This window comes from Elgaria multicarinata, chromosome 10 (assembly GCF_023053635.1).
Source record: "Elgaria multicarinata webbii isolate HBS135686 ecotype San Diego chromosome 10, rElgMul1.1.pri, whole genome shotgun sequence".
Taxonomy (NCBI): domain Eukaryota; kingdom Metazoa; phylum Chordata; class Lepidosauria; order Squamata; family Anguidae; genus Elgaria; species Elgaria multicarinata.
The window spans coordinates 78,368,033-78,395,685 of record NC_086180.1 but is presented as its reverse complement, the minus strand read 5'-3'; the positions used below and the strand labels follow the sequence as shown (position 1 = coordinate 78,395,685).

General features: G+C 41.7%; 1 protein-coding gene across 1 annotated transcript; it reads right to left on the bottom strand.

Moving 5' to 3' along the window:
• Positions 1-2,502: 2,502 nt before the first annotated feature.
• RELL1 (RELT like 1) lies at positions 2,503-27,653 on the bottom strand. Its single transcript, XM_063135532.1, has 7 exons — positions 27,520-27,653; positions 15,051-15,275; positions 12,981-13,052; positions 11,397-11,454; positions 9,967-10,215; positions 6,605-6,861; positions 2,503-5,343 (listed from the first exon to the last, which is right to left on the bottom strand). The coding sequence occupies exons 1-6, from the start codon at positions 27,611-27,613 to the stop codon at positions 6,642-6,644; spliced, it is 918 nt and encodes a 305-aa protein (XP_062991602.1). The 5' UTR covers positions 27,614-27,653; the 3' UTR covers positions 2,503-5,343; positions 6,605-6,641.

Sequence of the window (27,653 nt, the reverse complement as noted above, 5' to 3'; positions counted from 1 at the left end):
CTCTGCCAGTACCTTCAATTCACCTGCCAGTACCTGATCTGCCAGTAGCTTCAATGGCTTCACCTGCCAGTACTGGATCTTCCAGTAGCTTCTGCAACGTCACCTAGCAGTACTTCTACCACAAGTAGCTTCAACTGCCACTATTTCCAATGCCAGTAGCTTCAATAGCTTCACTTGCCAGTACTTCCACAGCCATTAGCTTCAACGGCTTCACGTGCCAGTACTTCCTCTGACAGTAGCTTCAATGGCTTCACCTACCTGTACTTCCTCTGCCAGTAGCTTCAATGGCTTCGCCTGCCATTACCTGATCTGCTAGTAGCTTCAACGGCTTCACCTGCCAGTACTTCCTCTACCAGTAGCTTGAGCGGCTTCACCTGCCAGTAATTCCTCTGCCAGTAGCTTCTAAGGCTACACCTGCCAGTACCTGATCTGCCAGTAGCTTCTGCAATGTTGCCTAGCAGTACTTCCACCACCAGTAGCTTCAACAGCTTCACCTGCCACTATTTCCCATGCCAGTAGCTTCAATGGCTTCACCTGCCAGTACCTCTTCTGCTAGTAGCTTCAACGGCTTCACCTGCCGCTACCTGATCTGCCAGTAGCTTCAATGGCTTCACCTGCCAGTACCTGACCTACCAGTAGCTTCAATAGCTTCACTTGCCAGTACTTCCACAGCCATTAGCTTCAACGGCTTCACGTGCCAGTACTTCCTCTGCCAGTAGCTTCAATGGCTTCACCTACCTGTACTTCCTCTGCCAGTAGCTTCAACGGCTTCACCTGACAGTACCTGATCTGCCAGTAGCTTCAACAGCTTCACCTGCCAGTACTGGATCTGCTAGTAGCTTCTGCAACGTCGCCTAGCAGTACTTCTACCACAAGTAGCTTCAACAGCCACTATTTCCCATGCTAGTAGCTTCAACGGCTTCACGTGCCAGTACTTCCTCTGCCAGGAGCTTCAATGGCTTCACCTGCCAGTACCTCATCTGCCAGTAGCTTCAATGGCTTCACCTGCCAGTACCTGATCTGCCAGTATCTTCAACAGCTTCACCTGCCAGTACTTCCTCTGCCAGTACCTTCAATTCACCTGCCAGTACCTGATCTGCCAGTAGCTTCAACGGCTTCACCTGCCAGTACTGGATCTTCCAGTAGCTTCTGCAACGTCGCCTAGGAGTACTTCTGCCACAAGTAGCTTCAACTGCCACTATTTCCAATGCCAGTAGCTTCAATAGCTTCACTTGCCAGTACTTCCACAGCCATTAGCTTCAACGGCTTCACGTGCCAGTACTTCCTCTGCCAGTAGCTTCAATGGCTTCACCTACCTTTACTTCCTCTGCCAGTAGCTTCAATGGCTTCACCTGCCAGTACCTGATCTGCTAGTAGCTTCAACGGCTTCATCTGCCAGTACTTCCTCTGCCAGTAGCTTCAAGGGCTTCATCTGCCAGTACTTCCTCTGCCAGTAGCTTCAAGGGCTTCACCTGCCAGTACCTGATCTGCCAGTAGCTTCAACAGCTTCACCTGCCAGTACTGGATCTGCTAGTAGCTTCTGCAACGTCGCCTAGCAGTACTTCTACCACAAGTAGCTTCAACAGCCACTATTTCCCATGCTAGTAGCTTCAATGGCTTCACCTGCCAGTACCTTCAATGGCTTCACCTGCCAGTACTTCCACCTCCAATAGCTTCCCCTGCCAGTACTTCCCCTGCCAGTAGCTTCAATGGCTTCACCTGCCAGTACTTGCTCTGCCAGTATACTTTCCCTAATCACTTAATTCCTTAGGGACATCATTCAACCTACCACTAATGCAACCAGATGGACTTTCATATTAGCGGACTACTGTGAAAGGTTTAGTGGGGAAATTTAAAAATTCCTTAAAAAATCAAGGGATAAACTGATTTGATTTAAACACAGTGGGACTAAAGCCCTTCTTTAGTGCTATCACTTTGCCCAGTTTGATCTCTTCATCCGTAAAAATTACTCAGATGTAAGTATTTTTATTTCCCTTCTAATAAACCCCTAAAATCTAGGCATGAACAGATCTGATTCAATCTTAGTGTGGCTAAAGGCCTCCTTAAGAGCTATTACAATGCCAAGTTTGATCTTTTTATCCTTAAAAATGACACAGATGTAAGCATTTTTGTTACCACGGAGAAAGGAGGGCCCTGACTATCTTTACAAAAGACATTATATATAATTAAGCTTTGCCTGCCATTACTTCCCATGCCACTAGCTTTGCCGGTAGCTTTGCAAGCCAGTAGCTTTGCCAGCTTTCCCCCTTGGCAACAAAAGCTGCTGGCATGGGAAGCTGCTGGCAAGAAAACCTCCTGGAAGGTGAAACTGCTTCACTAGCTTCGCCTGTCAGTACTTCCCCTGCTAGTATCTTCAACAGCTTCACCTGCCAGTAGCTTCAATGGCTTCACCTGCCAGTACTTCCCCCACCAGTTACTTGAATGGCTTCACCTGCCAGTACTTCCCCCACCAGTATCTTCAATGGCTTCACATAAACAGAATTTTAAAAAAAGGATTTTGTATTTTTTATTGTTCAAGTAGTATAAAATATTTATACAAACCATACTGTTAAAATACATTTAATGCACACACATGTGAAAAGTGAGCTTTTCTATGCTTTACTATGGCAATCCATATATATCAATCATACAGTCATGCTGATACAGTATCTTGTGTGCTAAGAAGGTTGTGATATACTCTCTTATACTCAAGCAGATATAAACACCACTTCTACAATCCAAAGAATTTTGTCAACAGCAGAAGACTCTATATACATGAATTTGTGGTTGAAGATTTCTTCACCAAATAGATGGTCAGTGCAATCTGCTCTGGTGCAGGTGATCATACATTTGGTGGATTGCCTGGAATCAGTCTTTCTTCGCAAGGTATTGAATGCCGAGCTGGATAAATCAGGTGCTAGATGCAGAATTCCCCCTTAACCCATTCATTCCCCTGTACAAGTGGGACTGCATATGGAACAATCCTGTTTCCACATGTAGACTGGCCTCTAGAATCCAGGTTCACATTTTTTGCATCCCGTAGGCTTTTGTACAAGCACAACAGCATTTTAAAATATTCTTTATTAAATACAGGATCATGTTCCCTAACTGCCCTTTCATCTTTCAACCCTATTTTAGAATTGCAGCAATTTTGGTAATATATTTAAAGGGATTTTGCAGTACGTGATTCTAGCCAATCAGGGATCACAAAAGCAATGCATGAGTAGAAGTTGGACCTAAGTCCCAGTGAAGTTAATAGAACATGTTAGTTGTGACTAATTTAGCATTCTCTCTCTTTCCAAAGTTCAGAAGTGTCTGTAGATCCTTACATAGCCAAAATGGCACTATCCAAAAAGGGAAGTTTCAGCAGCTTTGGGGAACTTCGCATAAGTACAAACTTCACGTAAGTATTTAGAAAAACTCTAAAGTGGAACCCCCCCAAAACAGCCCAATGAGAACTCAGTGTGCTCAATTGCCACAACGTGCCGACTGTTGGTGAGAAGCACATAAAATCAGGGGGAATGGAATGGAGTATTGTGGAGGTGGGTATGACTGGAGCACCCAGCAGGAGCAATCCCCACTGCAACATGGGGATTGCAAGTCCCACTCATAAGACTAACTTTTGTTGGGTTTGGGCTATAGCCATTATGATATCATAAGATGACTAAGGTGCCACATGGTTAAATTTGATGATGTGATAATATCTGAAAGCCAATTTGGAGAGAGCTCACTCTGAACGGGGAAACATTTTCATCCTTTTAAATCCTCTCCCCTTAAAGATGACCCGAGAGTTGCTTTTTGCAGGACAAACGTATTTGCAATGAGTGCTTCCCACTCCCCACTTCACTGTTCAGCCTTTCCCTAGTTAAATGTAGTGGATATTGGACAAAGGATGGATATCAAAATATGTTTTTGTAAAATATTCTTTCACACATTTTATTATTAGGATATTTCCATTTTGCTATACCAAACTGAATTTCAAAATACATTTCAAAATGCCTGAGTGTTCAATTTCTGCTAAATTCAAAAGGTAGAGGAAGAGTCCCCAAGTACAAACACGTCTGAACCAAAGAGTTTTGCTTGGTTTCTAGATTATTTATTTATTTATTTTTATTATTATTATTATTGCATTTATATCCTGCCTTTTTTTCCTCCAAGAAACCCAAGGCGGCATACATGATCCTCCTCTCATTTTATCCTTACAACAACTCTGTGAGGTAGGCTGGGCTGATGGCTGAGTGGGGACTAGAACCCAGATCTCCTGACTCCCAGTCCAACACTCTAACCACTATACCACACTGGCTCTCTAGTGACATGATGCTTTAATTTATTATAATACTAAACAGCGCCCTGATCTGTGTGTCTTATATATTTAGCCATGGACAGACCTGGAATTCATTGTGAAAAAATTCTTTTTTTACTTTGGAAGTCAACGGGCCTTGACAGAGCTGATATTTTCCTCAGTAATGCCAAATTAGTGTCATGAAAAGTGTTTCTCAGTTGTCTAGAGACCGTTCAGCAATAATAGCCTATAAAATTCTCCACTATTGGCAGCATATATTAAAGAGCTCAGAAGGATCTTAGCCTTCACAGTTTGCCTGGAGAAGCAGCACACAAACCCCACCAAAAAAAGCAACTTCTTAAGATCAATGCACACACAAGGACAAAGTCACAAACAGGTTCTATATTCACTGATTTACAAATCTGTAAGGTAGGATAAGGTGCTTTGAGATTCTTTCAGGATTTAATATAGCATCTATCAAGACCCATGAAATGACTCTATTTGTCATCACATGTACATGTATGTGTGTACTTGCACTTACATTTTCTTAAGAGATTGTAGAGATTGCTTTGAGCACAAAAATAGTAATTATGGTAAATATACAGAAAAAAAATTAATTAGGCAGTGCTTAATATAGCCGTCATTGGTATTCTAGCAATAAATTAAAAATGGCTCACAACTTTGGTCCTCTCCTATGCCATTCAGCACAGACTTTACTCCTCTAAAAATCTAATGCAATGTGACGCATTTACATTGCAATATAGCAGTAAACATTTTGGCAAACTGATTTTTGTTTTGTCCATTCCATGAATGATTTCACCAGGTTTTGCTTTATTAGAAGTAAAAAATACATAATATTTTAAATATAAAACTGCTGACCATATGTCCCAGTAGTCGTCAAATTATTAAAATGTCATTACATTCTGAGTTACTAAAAATGTTAAATACCTGGGACCAAACCCTGCGGAGATTCAGTCACAGAAACTATGCACAACAGACATTAGTGTCCCAAATTTCAATTTTTCCAAATATCTTTGTGTGCTTTTTCTAAAAGCATCCATCTGCAAGAAAAGAGAAAGAAAAAGTATGCATTACTAACAAATTGCTAATTTTCACTGTGCAGCAATTCCTCGCTACAATATTAATATTAAAGCTGGCAGAAAATCCTGATCGTTATAGAAAACATCTAAATTCTGCAATTTAAGGGTCATATCCAACATGGGCCTTGCGCAGGCAGCCCAGGGTCACCACATGTAGCCTCAGTGTGCGCATGGCAGAACGTGTGCATGGCCCCTACCACTGGCAGCCATCATGTAGCTCTTCTGCAGGGAAGCACAGAAACAAGTTGAAATGCTTGTTTCTGGAAGGGGTACGACCTGCCCCTTTTGGAAACAATAATTTCCATTCATTGTGGCACTTCCCCTCCTATATCACGGCCACCAGCAGCATGGGCCACACTTATGCATCTGTCGTGTTTCTCAGAACACTCCTGCTTTCGATGGGAGGCAAATGACGAGGCTTGCTAAGTAATCCACAAAGCTTTTATTAAGCAACAAACGTCTCTTCTACCTGAATAGTCTAACCTCTTGGAAACGTCCCCCTAGGCAAAACTATGCAAACTAAAAGACAACTGTTGGTTCAAGAAGAATAGGAAGCCACTTCCCAAACGCCCGTAACTTCAGAGCGCCTGGTGCGGAGGCAGGTTCTGGTGTAATCAAACCGACTTTCTCACGCCTTCCTTCCACCCCGTGCATTTGAGCTTCTGGCAGACCCTAGCATCAGCTAGCTTGTTGGGATGCTCACCTCCGGAAGAAAGTTCACTTCCCACTGAGTGTGTAGGATTTGGCCTTGAGGAGATAAGCTCTGGAGAGGGCTGACTCCCAGCTGGGGAATCGCCCGTGAAAGCTTCCTGCCCCGCTGGTACAGGCTGGCTGGTGTCTGGCGCTGCGTCTTCTAGTTCTGAATCTGATTCTGATTGATTCCCTGAAACCTCTTCTCCCAAAACAGGGGCAGTAGGGTTAGACAGGACACTCTGTTGGCAAGGCCACCCGTACATGAGTCACCGCCAGCAGCCCTGGGTTGCCCACACAAGGGTCGCATTGGATACTACCCTAACATTGATTCTTTCAAGGGACATTGTCTATACTAAAATACCTAGATACAGGGAAACATATAGAAAGCAGCATTTGCAGGTTAATGAAAGATGTAATGTTCTTCATCTTATATCATTTAATTTCGAAGAAATGCATGCAACCATCTTTAGTCTTTAAAGGATTTATAATAACTTTAAAGCCCTATGATTAAAAACAACAATATACTGACCGCACATGGGGTTTCCATAACTTGCTATAACCAACCGTTATTCTGAACCAGACCTCACTCTGATTCCTTGCTTCGTAGGAGTGTAATTCAGTTCTTTTGAGTCATGTTTGGCAGCAGGTGAAACTGCCACCTCTTTAGAGCCTTCTTTGACAGGCGTGGCTGGCATCTCACCATTGACACCGTCTACACCACTCACAGACACCAAGTTTCTATGTTCCTTTGAAGAAGATTTATGTTCCACCTTTGTGACTCTAAATCTGGAGGGGGGAATTGAACTATTAATAGGATCCCAGCTCTTTTTCCAGAAGAATAAATTTACACACCCTCCCAAAATGAGGCATGCTTTCTCTAAATCTGTTTTTTAATTGAAAGTGACAAGAAGACTTAACACATTGAAAGGCAATTACAATTGGTGGACATACCGTGATATTTTAGAACCATGGCAAGGGGATTATCAATTAAAGTCAAGAGAAGGGTTGACAAAAGAAGGGTACCCATGTCAATGCTTTGAATATATGCAAATGTCAGAAAGGTTTAAAATTGATAAAAAAAAGTCTGTGGTTTTGAAACAACAAAGTCAGAATTTGAAAGAGCATTATGTATGAACGACGAACATGTTATTGCTAAAATTTATAAACTCTTATTGAGGTTTGAGATGGAGGAAGAAGAACAAATGAAAGAATGTTTGATAAAATGGGGCCAGAATATGGGACATAGTATACCAATGGCACAATGGGAAAATATGTGGACAAGAGGGCTAAAATTTACGTTAAGTACCAATCTTAAAGAATTTTTTTACAAAATGATGTATAGGTGGCATATGCCACCAGCAAAATTGGCCAAAATATATAAAGGGGCATCAGGACTGTGCTGGAAATGCGAAGTGCAAGAAGGGACATATTACCATGCATGGTGGACCTGCAAAAAAGCAAAGACTTTCTGGATACAAATCCATTCTGTAATCCAAAAAATCCTAAAAATTAATATCCAACTGAAACCAGAATACTTTCTTTTGGGATTTATGGATGAGCAGATGAAAAAGAATCATGGGACTATATTCTTATATATGACGACAGCTGCAAGACTGATATATGCACAAAGATGGAAGGGGAAAATAGTGCCCACAACAGAGGAATGGCTACTGAAGATGTTTGAGCTAGCAGAGATGGCGAAACTCACGGCAATAATGAGGGAAAAATCGACTGTAAGATTTATAACTGAATGGGAACCTTTTGTAAACTTTATGAAGGGACGAGGAAAAAATGACTTGTATATCTGTGGATTCAACCAATAGTGTAGAAAATGTGGAGAGAGAAATTAGAGATTTGGATTTGACAGTGATAAAGAAAAACAATAATAATGACAACATTATTATATATTTTTGCTGAGGAGAATATTGGAAGAACATTTTATTTGGTGTTTTGTTTGGTTTTGTCTTATTTTCGTGGACGTGTTTGTTTTGTTAGTGTTTTTTATTTACTGATGTTTGGAAATAATAAAAAAGATTACGCCGAAAGATGTAACACAGATAATTTGAGATACTGTGGTTCACTGTCATGAAACAATAACTACCAGCAAACAAAACGATGTTGGGGGAGGGAGGAAGTTTCCCAGCAGGTAGAATGTTTCAGAATCACTGCTCCAGAAGGAAAAATTCCAGAAGTCTCCCTATGTTAGTCTACCAACATGAAAACAAATCAGCTGTGATCCCTCTGAATCTTACTTCCCCTGTGTTTTCTTTTGCCCTTTAGCCTCCTATCTCACACAAACACAGAAATACATATACACACACACACACACGACCTACAAGCTTAGTACATCTGATAAAGCAAGGTTGAGCTTATCATCATTCAATTAAGTGAGTTAGCTTTAAAACACGAACCATTTTTATATTTTTCTCTAAATCAGTTATAAGCATCAGTCTGAGAGCCCAGCTTCAAAGCCTGCACGATAACAGGGGGTGCCTCTGTGTCCTCTGCACTCTCACAGAAACTATTGGGCAATCTTCTCATTTCACAGGGAGCTTCACAAACACACTATCGATTTGTGTGCCCGCTCATCCTGGCGAGCGCTACAGACAAGGGGAGATCTTCAAGCTGGCTCAGAAGGCCCAGAGGGCCCGCAGCAAAGAAGCTGGGTATCGATGTTTGAAGGGGAGACCCTATGCTTAGTTTAAGCAAAATAAAATTAAATCAGTTGTACAAATCACATGCTTCCTTTAATTCAATACATTTTTAACACTGACTTAAAGCGGAAATACTAGTGCTAAAGAAATATAATGTGTAACTCAAGAGAATAGTACCATTTCAGAAATCACACAGAAGTGACAAGTGAAATGTTTTGTTCCTTAGCATTGCTGACAGCTCGAAACTGACTGCACATGTAGGACAATGGCTATCAGTGGCTACTAGCTCTGATGGTTATGTGTTACCTCCAGTATCCAAGGCAGTAAGCCTATGTGTACCAGTTGCTGGGGAACATAGGTGGGAGGGTGCTGTTGCACTATGTCCTGTTTTGTTGGTCCCTGGTCAACAGCTGGTTGGCCACTGTGCGCACAGAGTGCTGGGCTAGATGGACCCTCGGTCTGATCTAGCATCAGGGCACTTCTTATGTTCTTATGACAGCCTTCCAGAAGTGTTGGACTTCAGCTCCCATCATTCCCAGCCAGCATTGCCAATGTCTGGCTAGGAATAATGGGAGTTGCATCTGGAGGGCTCCATGTTGGGGAAGGCTTGTCCGGGATTGGATTTCCATTGTCCACAGTTTTAGACTCACCCACTGCCTGAAAAAGTTGCAGAAGATTGCGTGAGACAACTTAAATGTCAAGGCCAGTTGCTTGAGCATTGGCAGGAGTGATCTAATTGCCAATCAGTGGCTAAATTGATTGTACAGATAATATAATGTATATAAGTCCAGTGTTAAAAATGTATTCTTCACTTCTCTCCTGTGTATATGCTGTTGCTGTGAGTATTATGTTACGTGCCGTGTATGCTGTATATATCTTTGATCAACCTAAGTTTAAAAGCCTCAGTAAAAGTTATTGAAGAATTCTTGTATGCTGTGGTCTGCCTCTGGTTGTGTCTCCGCACTTCAAATCTTCCAGCTGTCTTCTCTCTAGCCAGAGAGAAACTTAGCTACCCGACAAGGCTAGCATAGGGAATCAGAAAATCCTTTATCTATAATGAAAATACGCTTCAGTCCACTTTTCTATTCCACTTCTTCGCCTGCTAATTACATCACACAACCACAACCGGGCAGATTTCATATAGAGTCCAGCAGCTGCAACATTTAAAAGGACGTTGGCTGAAGACGGGAGACACACAGCACAACAGGCGATCTAAAACGAAACGAGATGAACGCACCTTCCCACAGACAACACTGTGACTTCTCCATGCCGGGCTCTTCTTGCTTCTTTAGATTTCTTATTTGGACTAAACAGATGCCATCTTTTGTGACTGCAGCGAGAACAAGCACCTGTCCCTGCAATTCCACCAACGGTATGCAAGTGATGGCCTCGGCAAGTATGTTTTGACTGAGGACCTCCAGGTGACAAAGGAGAACCTGGACTTGTTGGACTGCCTGGAGTGGTTGGACTGCCTGGACTAGTAGGGCTATTTTTAAGGATAAAATACAATAAGAATATGTTAGAGTTAAGGCAGTTAATGAATTAAGCACCTCTGCCTTTCCTCCCTTGCTGCTGGAACACTCTCCAGAACATCTATGCGATACCATTTTTCTCTCTTCAAAACCCACCATTTTCACAAAACCTTTGGGTTAACCATTTAACTTTTAAAGAAGAATTACAGTGGGCTTTTTTTTCTTTTTCACAAGGTGAACCCAGCTTCTCCCTTTGCAATGTAAATGAGATACATTCATTCCAGTGAACTGATTGCTGGTTCAGTAGGCAGTCTTGCTATTCCTCCACATGCCTGCCCTTTAATCTAATCTCTCTATCTCTCTAACTCTCTATCTATCTATCATACACATACTTTAAATTTTATATCCTATTATAAAAATAAAAAAGAGCTGAAAAACGCTAGCAATGGGGGAGGGGGGTTCTGACATCACAGACACCAGCCAATCCAGTGTCAACAGCTAGCTCTTGCCAAAGGCTTGCTTGAATACTAGTGACTGTGCTTCCAAAACAGCCCCACCACTCAAAATAACATTGTGTCTGTACACACCCTACACCCAAGTATGTGTAACTTCATTCATGCATATTCTTCCCCGTTAGCCTTGCCACTATCTTTCTGCCTCTCCCTTCCCCCTCTTGTCTTCCCCTCTTCCAAAATTTAGATTCTAAGTTCCTCTGGGAAGGGGCTTGTGTGTTGCTTATCTTTCTCTGTACTTGAGTATATGAAGACAGATATTCTTGAAAGGCCATACTGGTATTTCTACCATAATGAGCCATGAGTGTGGTATTACCAACCTCTTTAACATGTATTCATGAACGTTGGGTGGGGTGGGGTGGAATCACTGTCACAGTACACTCTTTCTGTGAAATCCTAAATATCAGTGAACTTCAAACAAATTGCCTTTTGCAACAACCTCAAGAAGAGGGATTACACTTTCTCTGTGCAAAGAGAGAAAAGAGTGAAAGGACCTCTGCACGGAGAAAAGCACCACTATGATGCCAGGGGGGAGGGTTTGGGGGAGGGGCTTCTGGAGGAAGGGGCCACCCCCTGGCACCATCCAGCCTCAGTGCAAAGCCAGAAGGTAATCCATCCCTGCCCCACGACCCGAACCCGTCCCCACGCCTGAGATAAAGCTTTAAAATGAAAAAAGGCTTTACCTTTCTGGATCATACACAGAGTTATCTGCCACCATGGCCTTCAGCACATCAGCATTAGCTGCAAAGATTATAATATTTAACATTTTGGGGTTCAATCTCTTTGTACCTGGTTGGCTTAACTTGGATGTTAAACAATATTGCAAGCAATAAGATAACAAACCATAGGAAAAAATATTTCTACGCATGGCCCAGAAACTGTCTGAATAACGAAAAATATGTCTGGGTGTAATCCTATGCACACCTCTTACATAAATTCTATTGAACTGTATGGAAAACTGTATTGTAATTAAACAATTCATAACTGACATATGAAAGCTGGTACTCCCCAGCATCTTTGATGCAGATTCAAGAGTTCTGGGGCAGGTCTACATGAAGGGTTTGCCCCGGGGTTGCTTCACAGAAGCGGCAAGTCATTTACATGACACAGCCGCCAATGTGAAACCATTCGGGGGCAAACCTTGGAAACTCCGCTCCAAAATAGTCAGGCACTTACCCCGACTTTTTTGACAGCGGAGGCGGCTCCACGGCCCTAAAAAAGTAAAAATACATAAAAATGGGAGGGAGGAGCACAGAGGAACAGTGCTGTTCCTCCCCCCCGCCTCCTTTATTTTTAATTTTATGATGTTTATCTGCAGAGCTCCGCAGAAACAAATAATATAAATGCGGATGGATGAGGAGGACCAGGCAACCTCCAATGCTGCTCAGTCTGCACGCCTTCTCGCGTATTTTTAATTATATGAATCTGCGGAGGTCCACATATATAGAGCTTATTGAATTTAAACAAATGCGGAAGAATGGGCAACCAGATAGAGGAAACATTTTCCTCCCTATACGAATCTGCGGAGCTCTGCAAATAGGGCTCAATAAATTTTTTAAAAGGGGGGGAAGAATGGCCCCGCTCCTTTCTTCCCCCACCTAGTTTCTTTTTTAAAAAACTTTTCAAGAGGCGCCAGGCAGGAAAAATTGCACTTGCCTTCCTTCCTGGGCAGATGCCAGGAAGGAAGGCAAGTGTGGGTGCAAGGCACCTCCCAGCGCCAAGGCACCTCCATAAAGACGGGGGCCAGAACAACTACTCTGAAGCAGATTCAAGAGTTCAGAACAACCATCTGGGATACATACGGATTCAGAATTCTGCAGAGATTAAATTTCCACATCAAATCTCATTGCAAAGAGAAAGCTAGCTTGTCAAGGGGCTATTCTTGGTTTCAAGCCAGCCTGGTTTTAGTCCTCCTCTTGTGTGTGGATGATGCTGTTCTAGCTAGGTAAGAATCCAGTCAGAGAATAAGTTCATTGTTAGTATATATAGGATTTTAACTTTCCATTTACTCTTCAGTGAACACTCTTCATTGTGATCTTGTAACCAGCTATACATATGCAAATTATTGTAGAAACACAATGGATTTGCAAAAGTAAGTTTTTGTTCTCGTATATGAAAATGAAAAATAGCATGCATGTCATGAATTAAGAGCTATAATGAATGCCTTAAAAGCTCCCAATACAGTTCCAAAGGAGCTGCAAAGGATTAAAATTTCTAGCAGTTAAATATGTACGTTCATTTTTTTTAAAAAAAAAAAAAATACACACCTTCGTTTTTCATAATGTAGTCAACGATTTGTCCCACAGTGTCACCATTATCATTTGTACTGTCATTTAACTCTGAGAATGAAAAGAAAAATTTGACAATTCTTGTATATTCTTGGAAAGAAACTATGTGAAGTGATAAAAGAATTCCACAAAAAGTATTATGTGAAGCAATGATCTTCTTTGTACATATTAGAAACACTACAAAGAGGAGAGTTCCAGTCTGAATGCAGGCTGAATTTCCACATGAAGGTTTTATATTAAAAATAAAAGACAAAACAGATGTACAATACATGCAGCTCATACTTCCCTACCTGCCACAAGTCTCTGCCGTTTTTCCAGAGGTAGACTACGGCTAGAAGGGAAGGTTCTTAAAAATCTCAGTGTGCCTGAAATTAGCCACTGCAAGTGGAGCTGGGAACCTGAGCTAGACAAGCTGGATATAGCCGGAGCCTGGCAAAAGCTGCTGTTCTTCTACTACAAGGCTTGGCCAATCCAGAGGTGTCATGCTGCTTGCCAAATCACAGAAGCTGACACTGCAATCCTTGATCCCAGGAAGATCACTAGGTTAGGTCAAAGTCACAGACTGTGGGTTTCCTGGTTCAAGCCTCAGACCCCCTGACATTCTTGACCATGACTTGCTCCTAGATTCTGCTTCGTTGCTTCTAAAATGATACCCTAACCTAAGAGAACATAATCCTTGATAACAGCCCTGTGTGTTCACATGATGCATCCTATTATTTAAAGACTACCTTTATTTATTCTAAAATGATATTCTGACTTTGGACTCCATCTGCCTCTGCTATTAAATTGGAGGTCACTGCATCTCTTCACAAGGGGACCAAGCTGCACTTGGCAACAGTTCTTCTTATCAGATAGTCCTGAACCTTTTCGTTTTAAAAATGAAAGAAAACCTACTGCAGCCTTGTGACTAACCACCTCCCATGTGGCAAGAGTGGAAACTGGCCCCTGAGCAAGCACCCCAGTAGAAGAATATGCACAGCTACAATAGCTCCATGCTTTGCGATGCTCCTCTACAACAGTGAGTGCGTCATCACACAAATGTTTTATTGAACACTCATTACTGGCCACTCACAATTTTTCACGAGTCCATTTGATGATGCCGTACAGCTCCTGCACATTTCCCACTACTTTACGTCTTTTTTCCACAACAAGTAAGACCCCAATAAATCATTTTTTGTTGGGGGGGGGAGTGAAATGCGCCACCATTTCCTGCTGTGTGCAGCAAAGGCAGCACAATAAAAATGTCCACTGAATGGGCTACGTGGTCATTGTTTACTTCCTCTTTCTTCCCCCATGTGAAGAAAGAGGACGTATCGTGGGACAGAAATGGAGGAAAAGTGACAGTAAGGAAACGTGATTTTCCCCTGTCTGATGACTCTCTGAGAAGCAAAGCAAAGTGTGTAACCTCTGCAGTGCTCTAATGCTGAACCACTTGCACACACAACTAGAGGAAGAATCAAGACAACCACTATTAAAGGCCAACACCATCTCTTAACCTCTTAACTATGGCTAAGGGAGCAGGAATGAGTTAAGAACGTCTCGTTATTTCCCCAGAGACTTTCCAAGGCAAATCCCCACCCCAATCTAGGATTATATTTGCACCAAAGTTAACTGATGGTAACTAGGAGCTGAAGTCGAGCAGGGGGAAATTTGCCCTGCGAAGCAGACAGGCTGGGCTGGGCAAGACAAAGGCCATGATCCAGCAGCACACTTTCACTTCCTGAAAGGGATCAGGAGAGCCATCTCTGTCCTGGCCAGATGTCAAGCTACGGAAGTGGCATTGTTCACCTTCCTTGCCCCATGCACAGCCTGACATAGTCCCAAAATGATGACCACCCTCACCAAAGAAACAGAAGTGAGGAATTGTCACTGCACTTGACTTCCCACAAAGCGCAGCTGAGCACAGGAACAGATTTCCAGCAATGGTCAGGAACGTGGGAATTGTCGTCCAAAATATCTGGAAGGCACCAGGTTGGGAAAGGCTGGTGTCAACGCATAAAATGGAGCCAACACATTATCATATTGGTACAGAAGCGAATCCTTGCCTACCTATCTTTTCTTGAAGTTTCTCCTCTTCTTGCTCGGCTTCTGTTCTACAACGATACCCTTTCTTCTTTAGTATATGGCAGATGAATATCCCCAGGAGCCCCATGAGGAAGAATACAGGAATCAGGAAATAAGCAATATATTCAGGGTGTGCAGTATCTCCTGGAAATCCATTACCAGGGTTTGTCTTATTTTGAATGCTGTGGCTTGCCAAAACTTCAGGACTCTCTATGAAAACAAAGGTGGGGAGAGGAAGGCTATCTTATTAGTCAGATTTGTACAGTCACAATATTATATACTTCTAACAGCATTGTTCAGTATAGAAAGTAAAAGCCATCAGCTAGCAAGAACACAGATCAACTCATCCGTCTGGTCACATCTGGACAATGTAGCTAAGTATTTAATCCTTTTTTGTTTTCTTTTTTAGGGTCTTAATTTCGAGTTACGGACCTAGGCCTTAGCTAGACCTACCTGTTATTGCACGACTGAGGGGTGAAGATCTCATGATGTTTTTATCGCGAGATCCCCCCTCTGCTTACACGTGGTGCGCAACGACCTCAGAGGGAGAGATGTCACGCCCGCCATTTTGGGTTTTTTCTTAAAGGGGAAGATGCGCACAAGCGCTCGTGTGCAAAAGGTAAGCTTTTTTTTAAAAAAAACACTATTTCCCCGCTCCCCCCACCCCACCTCCGATGGGCGCAGTGCTCCTGAGGAACTCTGCGCCCCATGCACGGATCCTGGCTCCTCGCAAGGAACCGGGAGGAACCAGGACAAATTGCAACACCCGGACACACATTCTGCGGTCTAGGGCTCAGCCCGGGACCGCAGAAAAACCGGGCTCAAAGGGTAGGGCGAGATCCCGGGGCAAGGGAGGGATCATCCTTCCCTGATCCCGGGATCCCCAGTGCGTCATGTGATTTTGCCCCATCTAGCTAAGTTTTGCAACAACACAAGGTTATTATAAATATCCTACAGGTAATGAGCACTGTGAGTTGGTTGTTCACTTGCCAACCCACGTTACTTCCAGCAGACGATTGGACACACAGTGGTTTGGTGGGGCTTCTTTCCCCCTCAGTTGTCCAGCACGCTCCACACATGTATCCCATTGACCTTTGCATGGCAGCCCATCTTGTCTACAGTGGAAAACTTTCCTAGCTCCCTCTCCACTCTGATCGCTACCCCATTTCACAGCACTTACTAGGTTTGCCACCTAGTGACCATATGAAAAGGAGGACAGGGCTCCTGTATCTTTTTAACAGTTGCATAGAAAAGGGAATTTCAGCTGGTGTCATTTGTATATATGGAGAACCTGGTGAAATTCCCTCTTCATCACACCAGTTAAAGCTGCAGGTGCCCTGCCCTCTTTTAAATCTGGTCACTCTAGTATAGCTCCTGGACTTTAACTGTTGTGATGAAGAGGGAATTTCACCAGGTTCTCCATATATACAAATGACACCTGCTGAAAGTCCCTTTTCAATACAACTGTTAAAGAAACAGGAGCCCTGTCCTCCTTTTCATATGGTCACCCTACCCTTTTGTCTTGGCTTGGGTCCACACTAAATCCGGTGGTACAGGTCACAGAAAGACTTGCTCAACCTTTACAGTTGTCATCCTTTTTTGTTGGACAGATCACACTAAACAATTCAACCACGATTAAAGCTGTCAAAATGAGGCCTTGCACAGCACTTCATGGCTTTACTGTACATAGAAACCACTCTTAATTAGCTCAGTGCAAATGTGGCTAGCGGTCAACTAAACTAACCAAGACAGATGATTAAAACTAGCCTGATTTTCATGCTGCAAACCACAAGCATATCTGCACAGCTGTTCTGAAATGGCTAAAATTAGCTTCTTCCATCAGAAGGAAGTGCCACACTGAGTTGTCACAAGGCTTTCCCTTCTTTAACAGAAGTATCAGTCTCATTTCATTTCCCTAGACTACCATGTTAGGAAGCTGCAAGCAAATATACACAATGAATAGTGAGGAAGTTGATTGACAGACAAATGGCAAGAATCATTTCCTGCAAGTTAAGAGAAAATAGTCCTAATAAGATACTCACACGTAATGCTAACCCATAGTTCATTTAAACCATGACTTTTTGCCCTACCCAGGATTTATCTGGCAGATAATTGAACAAACCATGGTTATTTTCTCAATACCTGGGTTGTTTCCTTCCTCCTGCACCCGCTGCCTTTCTGTATGCCAAATGTCTTTGTGGCACTGCAGTGTTAGTATGTTAAAAGGCTGCCATGGGGGGGGGGGGGGTGGAGGTGCTGCTGCCATGATTTAAACAACCCACTGTTCACATCACAACAACAAACCATGACATGGTTCACATGACATGACAGACCAATGTGTATTAATTTACCCATGGAGGCTGTTGTATTGTGCAACACCTGTAGGCACCATTTCTACAATCCTCAAATAATCTATGACCTTTTTTAGGGTTATTTGAGCGTTATCTAACCCTCAAATAGCCCCTGCCGTCTGGATTTGCATGACATAACAACTCACGGCAAGCTGGGCACCATGCAAAAGTGACACCCATGGCGCCCAGCACAGCGCAACAGCCCCTACAAGTAATTAACCCACAGTGGACTGTTGTGTAGTGCAAACCAGCTCGTGATTAACAACTCATGATTAACCTGCAGTTCCAAGTTTGTACATAATCACAATTCAAAAAACTATGGTTAATTAAAGCATGGTTTGTTGCTACATGTGATCTAGGTCAGAAAATTCCATCACTAAGACAGCAGGGAAAAGTGATTACAATAAATACGTATTTTTAACCCCAAATATTAAGTGTACCCTTAAAAATAAACCCCTGCCAATTAAACTTAGCTTCACATAATTAACGAACTAAAGCTTTAGGGTTATATTCAGCCTTCCAATGGTCAGAACTCCAAACCTATAAAGACTTACATGGCTCAGGACCACAATACCTGATGGAACGCCTTTCCCAACATGAACCTACCCATACACTACATTCAACATCTACTCCGAGGGAAGCTCGGAGGATGGCAGCAAGGGAGAGGGCCTTCTCTGTGGTGGCCCCCAATTATGGAATGATCTCCCTAATGAAGCCCACCAGGTTAAAAAAATTCGGCACGTTAAAACTTTTCTCTTTTCCCATGCATTTAGCAATATGTGATGAGCTTCATTGATCCTGGATCTGTTTTTATGGCTGTTTATAGTTATTTATAGATATATGTTTCAGTGATGTTGCATGTTTTTGTGGTTTTAAATTTTGTATATTGCTTTTAATTGTTTTTAATCTTATCTAAACCATCCAGACAGCTTCAGCTATTGGGCGGTATAGAAATGTTGTTGTTGTTATTGTTATTGTTATTATTAAAGCTTGCATATTCAATCATGAATATGTTACTTAGTTATTTTGATTTCTTGCCAAATAACTTTTCAATGCACTGTTTATTAAATGGGCTAATGCAACAGAAATAAATCCAGATAACTTGTTATTCTAGGCAAATATCAAATATGCTGCCTCAAAGACGCCTGGGTAAAAACTGGGACAGAAACAATGGGTTTTCCCTATTTCTTAATAGTTTAGGCATTCCATCAGATATGTACTTATATCTTACATGGTGTTATGACACAACCACTATGTGCCCAAATTGGGGCACAGTCTATACACCTTAAGGACTAGATCTTCCCTTCATAAATAGATTTAAATACTAGAGAGTCTCCAAGTTAGCTAGAATCAGTGTGCTTTGCTAATCTACAGCCTCCCTGGAAACTCTTCATCAATTCAAGAGATATTAAGAAGGGTCATTTTTGCACTGGTTGAACTAAGAGCAGCAATTAAGCCTTGCTGTTGCATTTATTTTCTGTTAGCTTTGTGTTTTATTTAGTGCTTAAGATGCAAATTGAAAGGCTGTTTTTAATTGTTACATTTTTAATTTTGATCCTTTTTGTAAGCAACCTTGAACACTTCAGAAAAAAGGTGGTGTATATATGCTTTAATTAATATATGCATAACTGTGTTTATATTAATTCAGTGTAGACAATATTTTCATTAAGAGTAATTAAGAAATCAGGGAATAGTGAAAAAGTTTTGATTTCTGGATGAAGAGTTTTGATGAACTTGAAAGATTTCACTTCTGACTTTTTAAGCTGACCCCGATAAAGGTGATGACTCTATTGTTACATTTGGACTTTGCAGAGATGGGAATAGATGAGATCAATTTACTCAACACTTCTTCTGTTTCTTCTGAATTTGCTATTCAAAGCTAGAAAACATAGGAAAAGCTTACTTTTACTTCCTAAAATGTAACAAAACTCCAACGGAAAAAGACTACAATAGAAGGCAACAGAATCTACACTTCAGCTCAGATTCCTATTGTTGAATTACTTTGATCCACCTTTTACTTATAATCAATGGGACAAAAGTATGTGAGTATAAAGCTATTTTACAGGAATGTTGTAAGGATTACTGAGATAACAAAGCACTTTGGAAAATCGAAATGCATTACATAATTGAAAAGAAAGCTATTACGTCTGAAGTCACAGACCTGGTTCACACATGATGAAAACCCATGGGTGGTCCAGCCTCAGGAATGCTCCCTGCCCCGTTCCTGAGTTGTTCGCCTTGATATCTGAACCAAATACTCTTGGTTGTTGAGGGAGAAACAGCCCAGAGTTGTAAGGAAAGGAAAGGAACCTCTCGTGCAAGCACTGAGTCATTACTGACTCTTGGAGGGACGCCAGATTTCGCTGACGTTTTCTTGGCAGGCCTTATAGCAGGGTGGTTTGCCGTTGCCTTCCCCGGGCGTTATTACCTTTCCCCCAGCTAACTGGGTACTCATTTTACCGACCTCGGGAGGATGGAAGGCTGAGTCGACCCAAGCCTGCTGCCTAAAACCAGCTTCTGCTGGGATCGAACTCAGGCCGTGGGGAGAGTTTCAGCTGCAGAAACTGCTGCTTTACCGCTCTGCGCCACACGAGTTGTAACCCAACAACAAATCATAGGGTTATTTGCTAAACTGGATACAAAGCAGAAGAGGCAAAAGGCAAGATGCTTCCTCATGGCCCTGACCAACTATGGGTTAATTTACCCATGGGTCACTCCGTCCGAACCAAGTCACTCTAGTAATTCCTGATGGCAATGGAAGTAGACATAACAGGAAGTAGTAGTGAAAACAGTACTATGGAAGAATCAATGTTAGCCTTCCCACAGACACCACCGAGGAGCAAACACCGGGATAGAGGTGGGCCTACCCAGATGAATTTTAAACCTAAGAATTTTAAGATATTGTGATTGTTATTTTAATATTGTATTGGTTTTATATGCTCTTTTAATTAATTTTATGTATTATGTTTTATTTAGTTTTGTTCCCTGTCTTGATCCAGAGGAAGAGGCAGGTAATAAATTATTATTATTATTATTATTATTATTATTATTATTATTATTATTATTATTATTCAGAGTCTATTGGCATAAACAAAGCACTACATATGATAAGCCAAGGCAACAGTTTTTGAGAGCAGTTTCCCTAAAAAAAATTATGAAGTATGACAGTCATTGGTTGAGTTGAACAGAATCAAACAGAGTTTTTCCAGCATTGTAGCTCTTCACAATATACTAAGAATGAATGGGGAGAGGGGGGAGGAGGAAGAGAGAAAAGGAGTGAGATGGGCAATGGGAGAACATTTAAACACAAAATCAACCACTATTACCTAATATGCTATAGTTTAGGGCAGGAAAAACTTTATCATTTGATTCTGACAGTTATATGAAATAACCTTCTGTTTAAATGCCCTGACGTGGTGGGCATTCTTCTGCACTTTAATATTTTATAGATACCGTAAGCTGCCCGGAAGATGTTATTGGGCAGAATGTAAAGAGAAAACCTTAGATACAACTCACTGCTTGTCAAAATATTAGTAAACAATTACACAGCTCAGAAACTTACATGGAATTTCAGATCATGGGCACCCTGCACAACCAAAAAGTCACTAAACTTTTTGTATAATTACAATGTAAAGTGGTAATGTAAACGCTGTTGCATATTTTCCAGGATTTCTCCCATATATGCAGGATCCTCACTCAAAAAATAATTTTAAACAGTGTGAGATTGCAGCATAATCCAGTATTAATAATCCTGACTACTAACCTGTCCCTAATTTTCCAGGTATTATTCGAAGGATGCCTCAAAAAGAAATTAAAAAGTATTGTTCTTTGGCAAAAGATTAAAAAGCAAATGTCAGATAACGTTAGCTTCAGATAACGTGAGCTTCAAAATGGAAAATACCTACATCAGTAGTTCCAGCAAAGCACATAAATCTCTCTCTCTCACACACACACACACACCAATTAATGGATTCAAAAATAAAATTGTCTGTGAAAAGCATTCTTCACAAAAGTGTTAAAAGAAACAAGGGGGCTTTCTACAATTGCAAAGAGAATGGAAAGCACATTTTTCTTACATTTTTTTTTCATTTTGAACTGCACTCATTTGCAAACCCATATGAAAAATGAATTAATGTGAACATTGTAAATTAATACAAATGGAAACAGTTTAGTTTCAACAGCCACACAGAGGCTACCAAGAGTCAAGATTATTTACATCTTTGTTTAAAATCCTTCAAAAAGAGGCTATAACCAGGCTAAAACAATAATAATAATAATAATAATAATAATAATAATAATAATCATCTTCTCCTGTTGACCTACAAAGCTTTTCACTGTCTAGCTCCTTCCTATCTCTCCTCTCTCATCTCACACTGTTGCCCCGCTCGTGCTCTTCGCTCCTCTGATGCCATGTTTCTCGCCTGCCCAAGGGTCTCTACTTCCCTTGCTCGGCTTCGTCCATTTTCTTCTGCTGCCCCTTATGCCTGGAACGCTCTTCCAGAACATTTGAGAACTACAAGTTCAATCGCAGCTTTTAAAGCTCAGCTAAAAACTTTTCTTTTTCCTAAAGCTTTTAAAACTTGATTTTGTTCTGACTTTATACTGTTAGTTTTACCCTACCCAGTGCCTGTTTACCCTACCCAGTGCCTGTTTGCATTCTCTTCCCCTCCTTATTGTTTTATTATGATTTTATTAGAATGTAAGCCTATGCGGCAGGGTCTTGCTATTTACTGTTTTACTCTGTACAGCACCATGTACATTGATGGTGCTATATAAATAAATAAATAAATAAATAATAATAATAATAATAATAATAATATCATAAAAGGATACTATCCCTGTGATGAACTTGAGCCTTGTTATTGGTCTGCTGGAAATGACTACCTTTCACTTTCAAAGGGCAAAACTCCATTTTGGCATCCAGCAAACCAGTCAGTTACGTGGATTTCTTGCCTGATGTGGTGGAAAAAAGCCTGGCTCTTCCTCCTCAACATCACCAAGGCCATAGCTAGACCTAAGGTTTATCCCAGGATTGTCCACACAGGGCATCCAGCGCTCAGGCAGGGACGAACCAGGGATGATCCTGGGATAAACCTTAGGTCTAGCTACGGCCCAACTGTCAAGTGCTTCTCATTCAACCTTACAAACTCAAGGAACGTTTCTAATCCATGGTCAGAAGACCCAGTGTGTGTGGCCAGGGGGTGGGGGACAAACAAGAAGTTCTGTCCTTCCTGTTCTAACTAAAAATTCAATATTTGCTCCAAATCAACTTTAATTAGGCTAGGGAATCAAAACAGAATAAGCTCTCCTGACTGACTTTCCACAATCCCTGCCCCTTTCAAGTCCCTCTGACTTATAAGTTCATGTCACAAGGGGTGGATGGTCATCCTTTTACCAATCCTGAGTAATTTACTGAAATATTCAGATAATTCTGAATATTTATACCATCAGCTCTGCAAACAAAAGTTCAGATTTCTAAATTTAAATTTGGCACTGAAGGCCGGTTTAAAAACGAAAACAAAATGTAACAGCATACTGATAGTACTATCTTTAGTAACAAAAGAAAACATTTCAAGGCAAGTTTGATCATGATCAATCAATCAAGTTTATTACAGCAAACAGCCAGCATGTCAGAAAAAATGAACAATAAAATACAGTTAAAAACAACAAAAGTAAATTAGAGTTTAATGTATGCAGGGAGATGGTTTCAAAATCTTAGCAAAATTACAGTAAGATCCCCCCCAACCAACAGATCTGCCTTCCCCAACCTGGCTGGATGTGAGCACAAATAACACCCTCCCATTCGTGTTCCCCAACAACAGATATTTGGAAGCATACTGTCTAGCTTATTGGCGGTAATACACAGCCATCATGACTAGTAGCCACTGATAGCCTCTTTAAAGTTTGCCTAATCCAGGTTGATGGGCATCCCTTCCTCTTAGAGTCATAGAATAGCAGAGTTGGAAGGGGCCTACAAGGCCAGCGAGTCCAACACCCTGTTCAATGGAGGAATCTACCTTAAAGCATCCCTGGCAGATGCTTGTCCAGCTGCCTCTTGAATGCCTCTAGTGTGGGAGAGCCCACAACCTCCCTAGATAACTGATTCCATTGTCGTACTGCTGTTACAGTCAGGAAGTTTTGTCTTGTCGTAGCAAATTCCATTGTTTAACTATGCTAGCAATGTATAGCATAGTTAAACATTACATTACGTTAGCAATGTAAAATGTCTTCATTTTTTTTCTTAAAAGATAAATAATGTAAGGCCAGTATATGCTATTGAATTTTCATGTCTTAAAATACTTAAGAGTATTCCAATAAAAATAATTACTATGTAAAGCTTTGAATATAACATTAAACCACACTAAGTGCACTTTACTGAATTTCCCAATCAAATAATTCAGTTCAACTACATCTGTCCATTAGAAAACTCTTACAGCAACTAAATTTAGCTCTTTAAATGTTGTTTACATAGATCCCCAATAATTTAGGAGAGGTGACTTTTTCCCAAAAAAAACCCCACAGAACTGCCTGACCTGCACATTACAAATGTGATTCAGGAGAGGCAGGGGGCATCAAAGCTCAGGAGCAAAGCATTTGTTTTGTGTGCAGAAGTTACCAGGTTTAACCTCCAGCATTTTCAATTTAAAGAAGGATGTGGTAGCAGGTGTTGAGAAAGCCCTTAGCCTGAGACCCTGGAGACCCGCCGCCAATAACAGCAGATACTACTCAGCTAGATTGACAAATGATCTAGTATAAGGTAGTTTCCTTTATTCCTATAACTTACTCGCAAGTAACTGCCCATAGGATTACAGACACCAGGAGTGGGCATTAGATGATGAACATAGTGTATAGGTAGGTTTATGCCAGGAGACATACTCTGTCAAGTATTGCAGTCCCAAGCCACATAAAGCTGCATAAGTCTGAAACAGCACTTGGAAAAAGACTTAGAAACATACAGGCAGTTAGTGCAAGACGCCCAGAATCCGTGTTATATGTTCTTCTTGTCCTTGTTATCAATCTGGCCAACACATTTTGCACAAGCTGAAGCTTCGGAACCGTCTTCAAAGGCAGCCCCACGTAGAGTGTGTTGCAGTAATCTAACTTGGAGGTTACCAGAGTATAGACAACTGAAGCCAGATTATCCCTGCCCAGATAGGGATGTAGCTGGGATACCAACTGAAGTTTGCAGAAGGCACTCTATGCCACTGAGGCCACCTGAGCCTCAAGTGACAAAGATGGCTACAAGAGAACACCTAAGATACAAACTTGCTCCTTCAAGGTGAGTGCAACACTATCCAGAACAGGCTAAGTACCCTCCATTCAGTAAGAAGAACCATCCACTAACAGCATCTCAATTTTGTATAAATTGATTTTCAGTTTACTAGCCCTCATCCAGTTCACTGTCGAAATCAAGCAGTGATCTAGCACATACACAGCCTCACCTGATGGAAATGAAAAGGAGAAATAGAGCTGCATGTCATCAGCCTATTTATGACAGCATACTCCAAACTCCAGATGACCACACTCAAAGATTTCATGCAGAAGTTAAATAGCATGGGGGACAAAACTGACCCCTGCGAAGCCCATACTGGAGAATCCACAGCGCCAAGCAATATTTTCCAAGCACCAACTTCTGAAGCCAACCAATACAGAACCTCCCACTCCCAACTCAGTCAATTATCCAGAAAGATACCATGGACAACAGTACCGAAAGCTGCTGAGAGTTCAGGGAGAATCAACAAGGTCAACTACCTACCCTGTCTCTCTCCTGACATAGAGCAACCATGGCTGTTTCTATGCTAAAATCCCAGCTGAACCCTGACTGAAATGGATCCAGTTGATCCAGAAAAGTAGTTTAGGGGGGAAATGGAGGGTCAGACATGGCAATCACATCTTTTAACTCCATATTAAACTGGAGTAATAGTCAAGAGATATGCAGGGGTTGAAAGAATGATCTCATTGGTTGGATTGGTCAATTTTGGGCTCACATTGAAAAGCTATTCTAAAACATCCCTAAGACTGAACTGTCCATAGATATCATTGGAGAAATGAAATAACTGGATGTAGCTGGGATTTGCACAAGAAGAAAAAAACACGCATAAGAAAAAAAAAAACGGGGGGGGGGGGGGTTGACGACAAAACAGGTCAATGAGAGCTGAGCATATTCCATGGCATGGAATGTTGATTGACTACAGAAATATGGAGGAAAGGGGGGAGGGAGGATGGAATGGAACGGAATATATACTTGTATACACTAACAGCGAATTCATGTGCTGAGTTATAACTGATGATTGCTATATAGACAAAATGGGGCTACCGAGAAACAAGATGGAGGTATCAGCTTGCTTGGGGAAACCCCAAGGTTTGTAGAGGAAGAAAAAAAGGTCTTAGAGAGGAAAAAGTAATGGGGCAAAAAAGCACAACACAAAACACAATAAATACTCAGTTGCCACAGAATGCAGCGTGTCTACTGGAGAATTAAAAACAGAAAATGGAGACGGGTGTGTGAAGGAATGAACAGTATTGAATATCCTAAAAAAATGCATGGCTGGCTGGAATGCTGAACAGAAGCACTCCAAGCTATGTAGCAGGTCATAGTTGTATATAAATAAAAGCCAGTTTTTAACAATTGTTTCAAATCCAAAAGACTTAAATACACACTTTGCCACAAAATATTTGCCTATTTCACCAGTTATGAAATGTGGGCATATGTATAAATAAATAAATATGCTCTTCCGTTCAAAATATGTGAAATCTTCTCAGATCACTATAACATGAGAGCTCAGAGCAGTAAACAGCAGAATCTGACAATACTTCACAGTAAGCCTGACAATAACTGAAAATGCTCTGAAGTAATTACACAGCAAGAAAGAGAAAAGGGATTATAATGGCAGGGAAGAATGAAGAGAAAAATATGGATGGGAAAAGAAGACACTGAAGTATGATTTCTAGATGAAGAGTGTACTGAACAAGATTCAATCTACATAAGGCCAGAAGTTAAATTCTTCTTTTTTAAAGAGATATCAAGGTTTATATCTGCCTGGGAGTCATAGCCAACTAATCTGAAAATCTTAATACTACAAGCGTGAGAACAGCTGTGGCTATCCGGTTCTAGGAGAGCACTCTTTGGACATGCTGTGAAGTACAGTTCCACATGTTTCGCAGTAGAAACATATTCAAAAATAGCTTCTGGAGCTCAACAATATATAACACATCCTTTAGTCTGTAAGGTGATTTGTAAATATGTTGAAACTGCTTTTAGCTGGTTGCTTTTAATGTTTTTAGTGCTGTTATATCTGCTTCGTTTTGATAGTTTTAAAAACTTTTATTTATTGCTGTTATTCTATTTTATGTTATTCTATTTTATCTACTGCCCTCTAGATGTGCTGGACTGCAATGTTCATCAGATAGCATGGGACGTGTAGTCCAACCCATTTGGAGGGCACTGGGTTGGAGATGACTAAGAAATTGCCCGTTATGCAAGTGAAATAACAAGAAACCCAGCCGTTAGCGATTTTTTAAGAGGAGTTTTTAATTATCCTGCCTGGACTGGGAAGCAAATACAAAAACGAAAGAAAAGGTTAGACAGGAATAGGATTGGCATTTAAAACCCACACCCAGCCCCTATTCCTGTGGGCTTAACAGCAGCCTGACATACAGTCATTTATTTATCAAGTAATGCTTATCCCATCTCTTGAGCTCTGTGCCAGAAAAAGCTTAGTTTCTGCACAGCAGGCTAGGCCAGTAAAAAGTAATAATAAGGAAGTGGCACCGCTAGACCAGGTCCATGAGGGGCAGGAGCTGGAGAAGAGGTGGGGTCCGGGCTCGAAGACAGAAGGGGCTTCGGGGCAGGAGGCCTCGAAGGCAGCTGGGGTCAGCACGGAAAGGGGGCAAGTTTGGAAGCGCGGGGAAAGCGGCTGCAGAAGCCCAAGCGACTGGGGGAAGTTGAGAAGTGAGAGGAAGCAAGCAGCCGGGGAGGCTCTCGAGGGGGAGGGAAGCACCGCGACCGGCAAAGGGGCGCAGCGGGGCAGTTGCACCCCACGTTTCCAGCCTTTCCCGCCCACAAACTGTCTGCACAGAGAACCCTTTTCCCACGCACCCACCGAGAGCCAAGGGGTTGCTGGCCCGGGCGGACGTCGCGGGAAGGAACGCAGCCGAGGTCGCGCCGGGCGTCGCGGCTGGTCCTTGAGGAGCCATCGCTAGTCGGAGAGAGAAAGGGGGGCCTCGCACCCGCCGT

Bases quoted from the DNA above. Each gene is read 5' to 3' on its own strand.
- RELL1 (XM_063135532.1), bottom strand. From the start codon at position 27,613: ATGGCTCCTCAAGGACCAGCCGCGACGCCCGGCGCGACCTCGGCTGCG. The intron at 15,276-27,519 runs GTGGGTGCGTGG...TTGTTTTCATAG, and splicing joins CAGCAACCCCTTGGCTCTCG to AGAGTCCTGAAGTTTTGGCA. The intron at 10,216-11,396 runs GTAAAGCCTTTT...CCTTAAAAATAG, and splicing joins TCTGTGTATGATCCAGAAAG to CCCTACTAGTCCAGGCAGTC.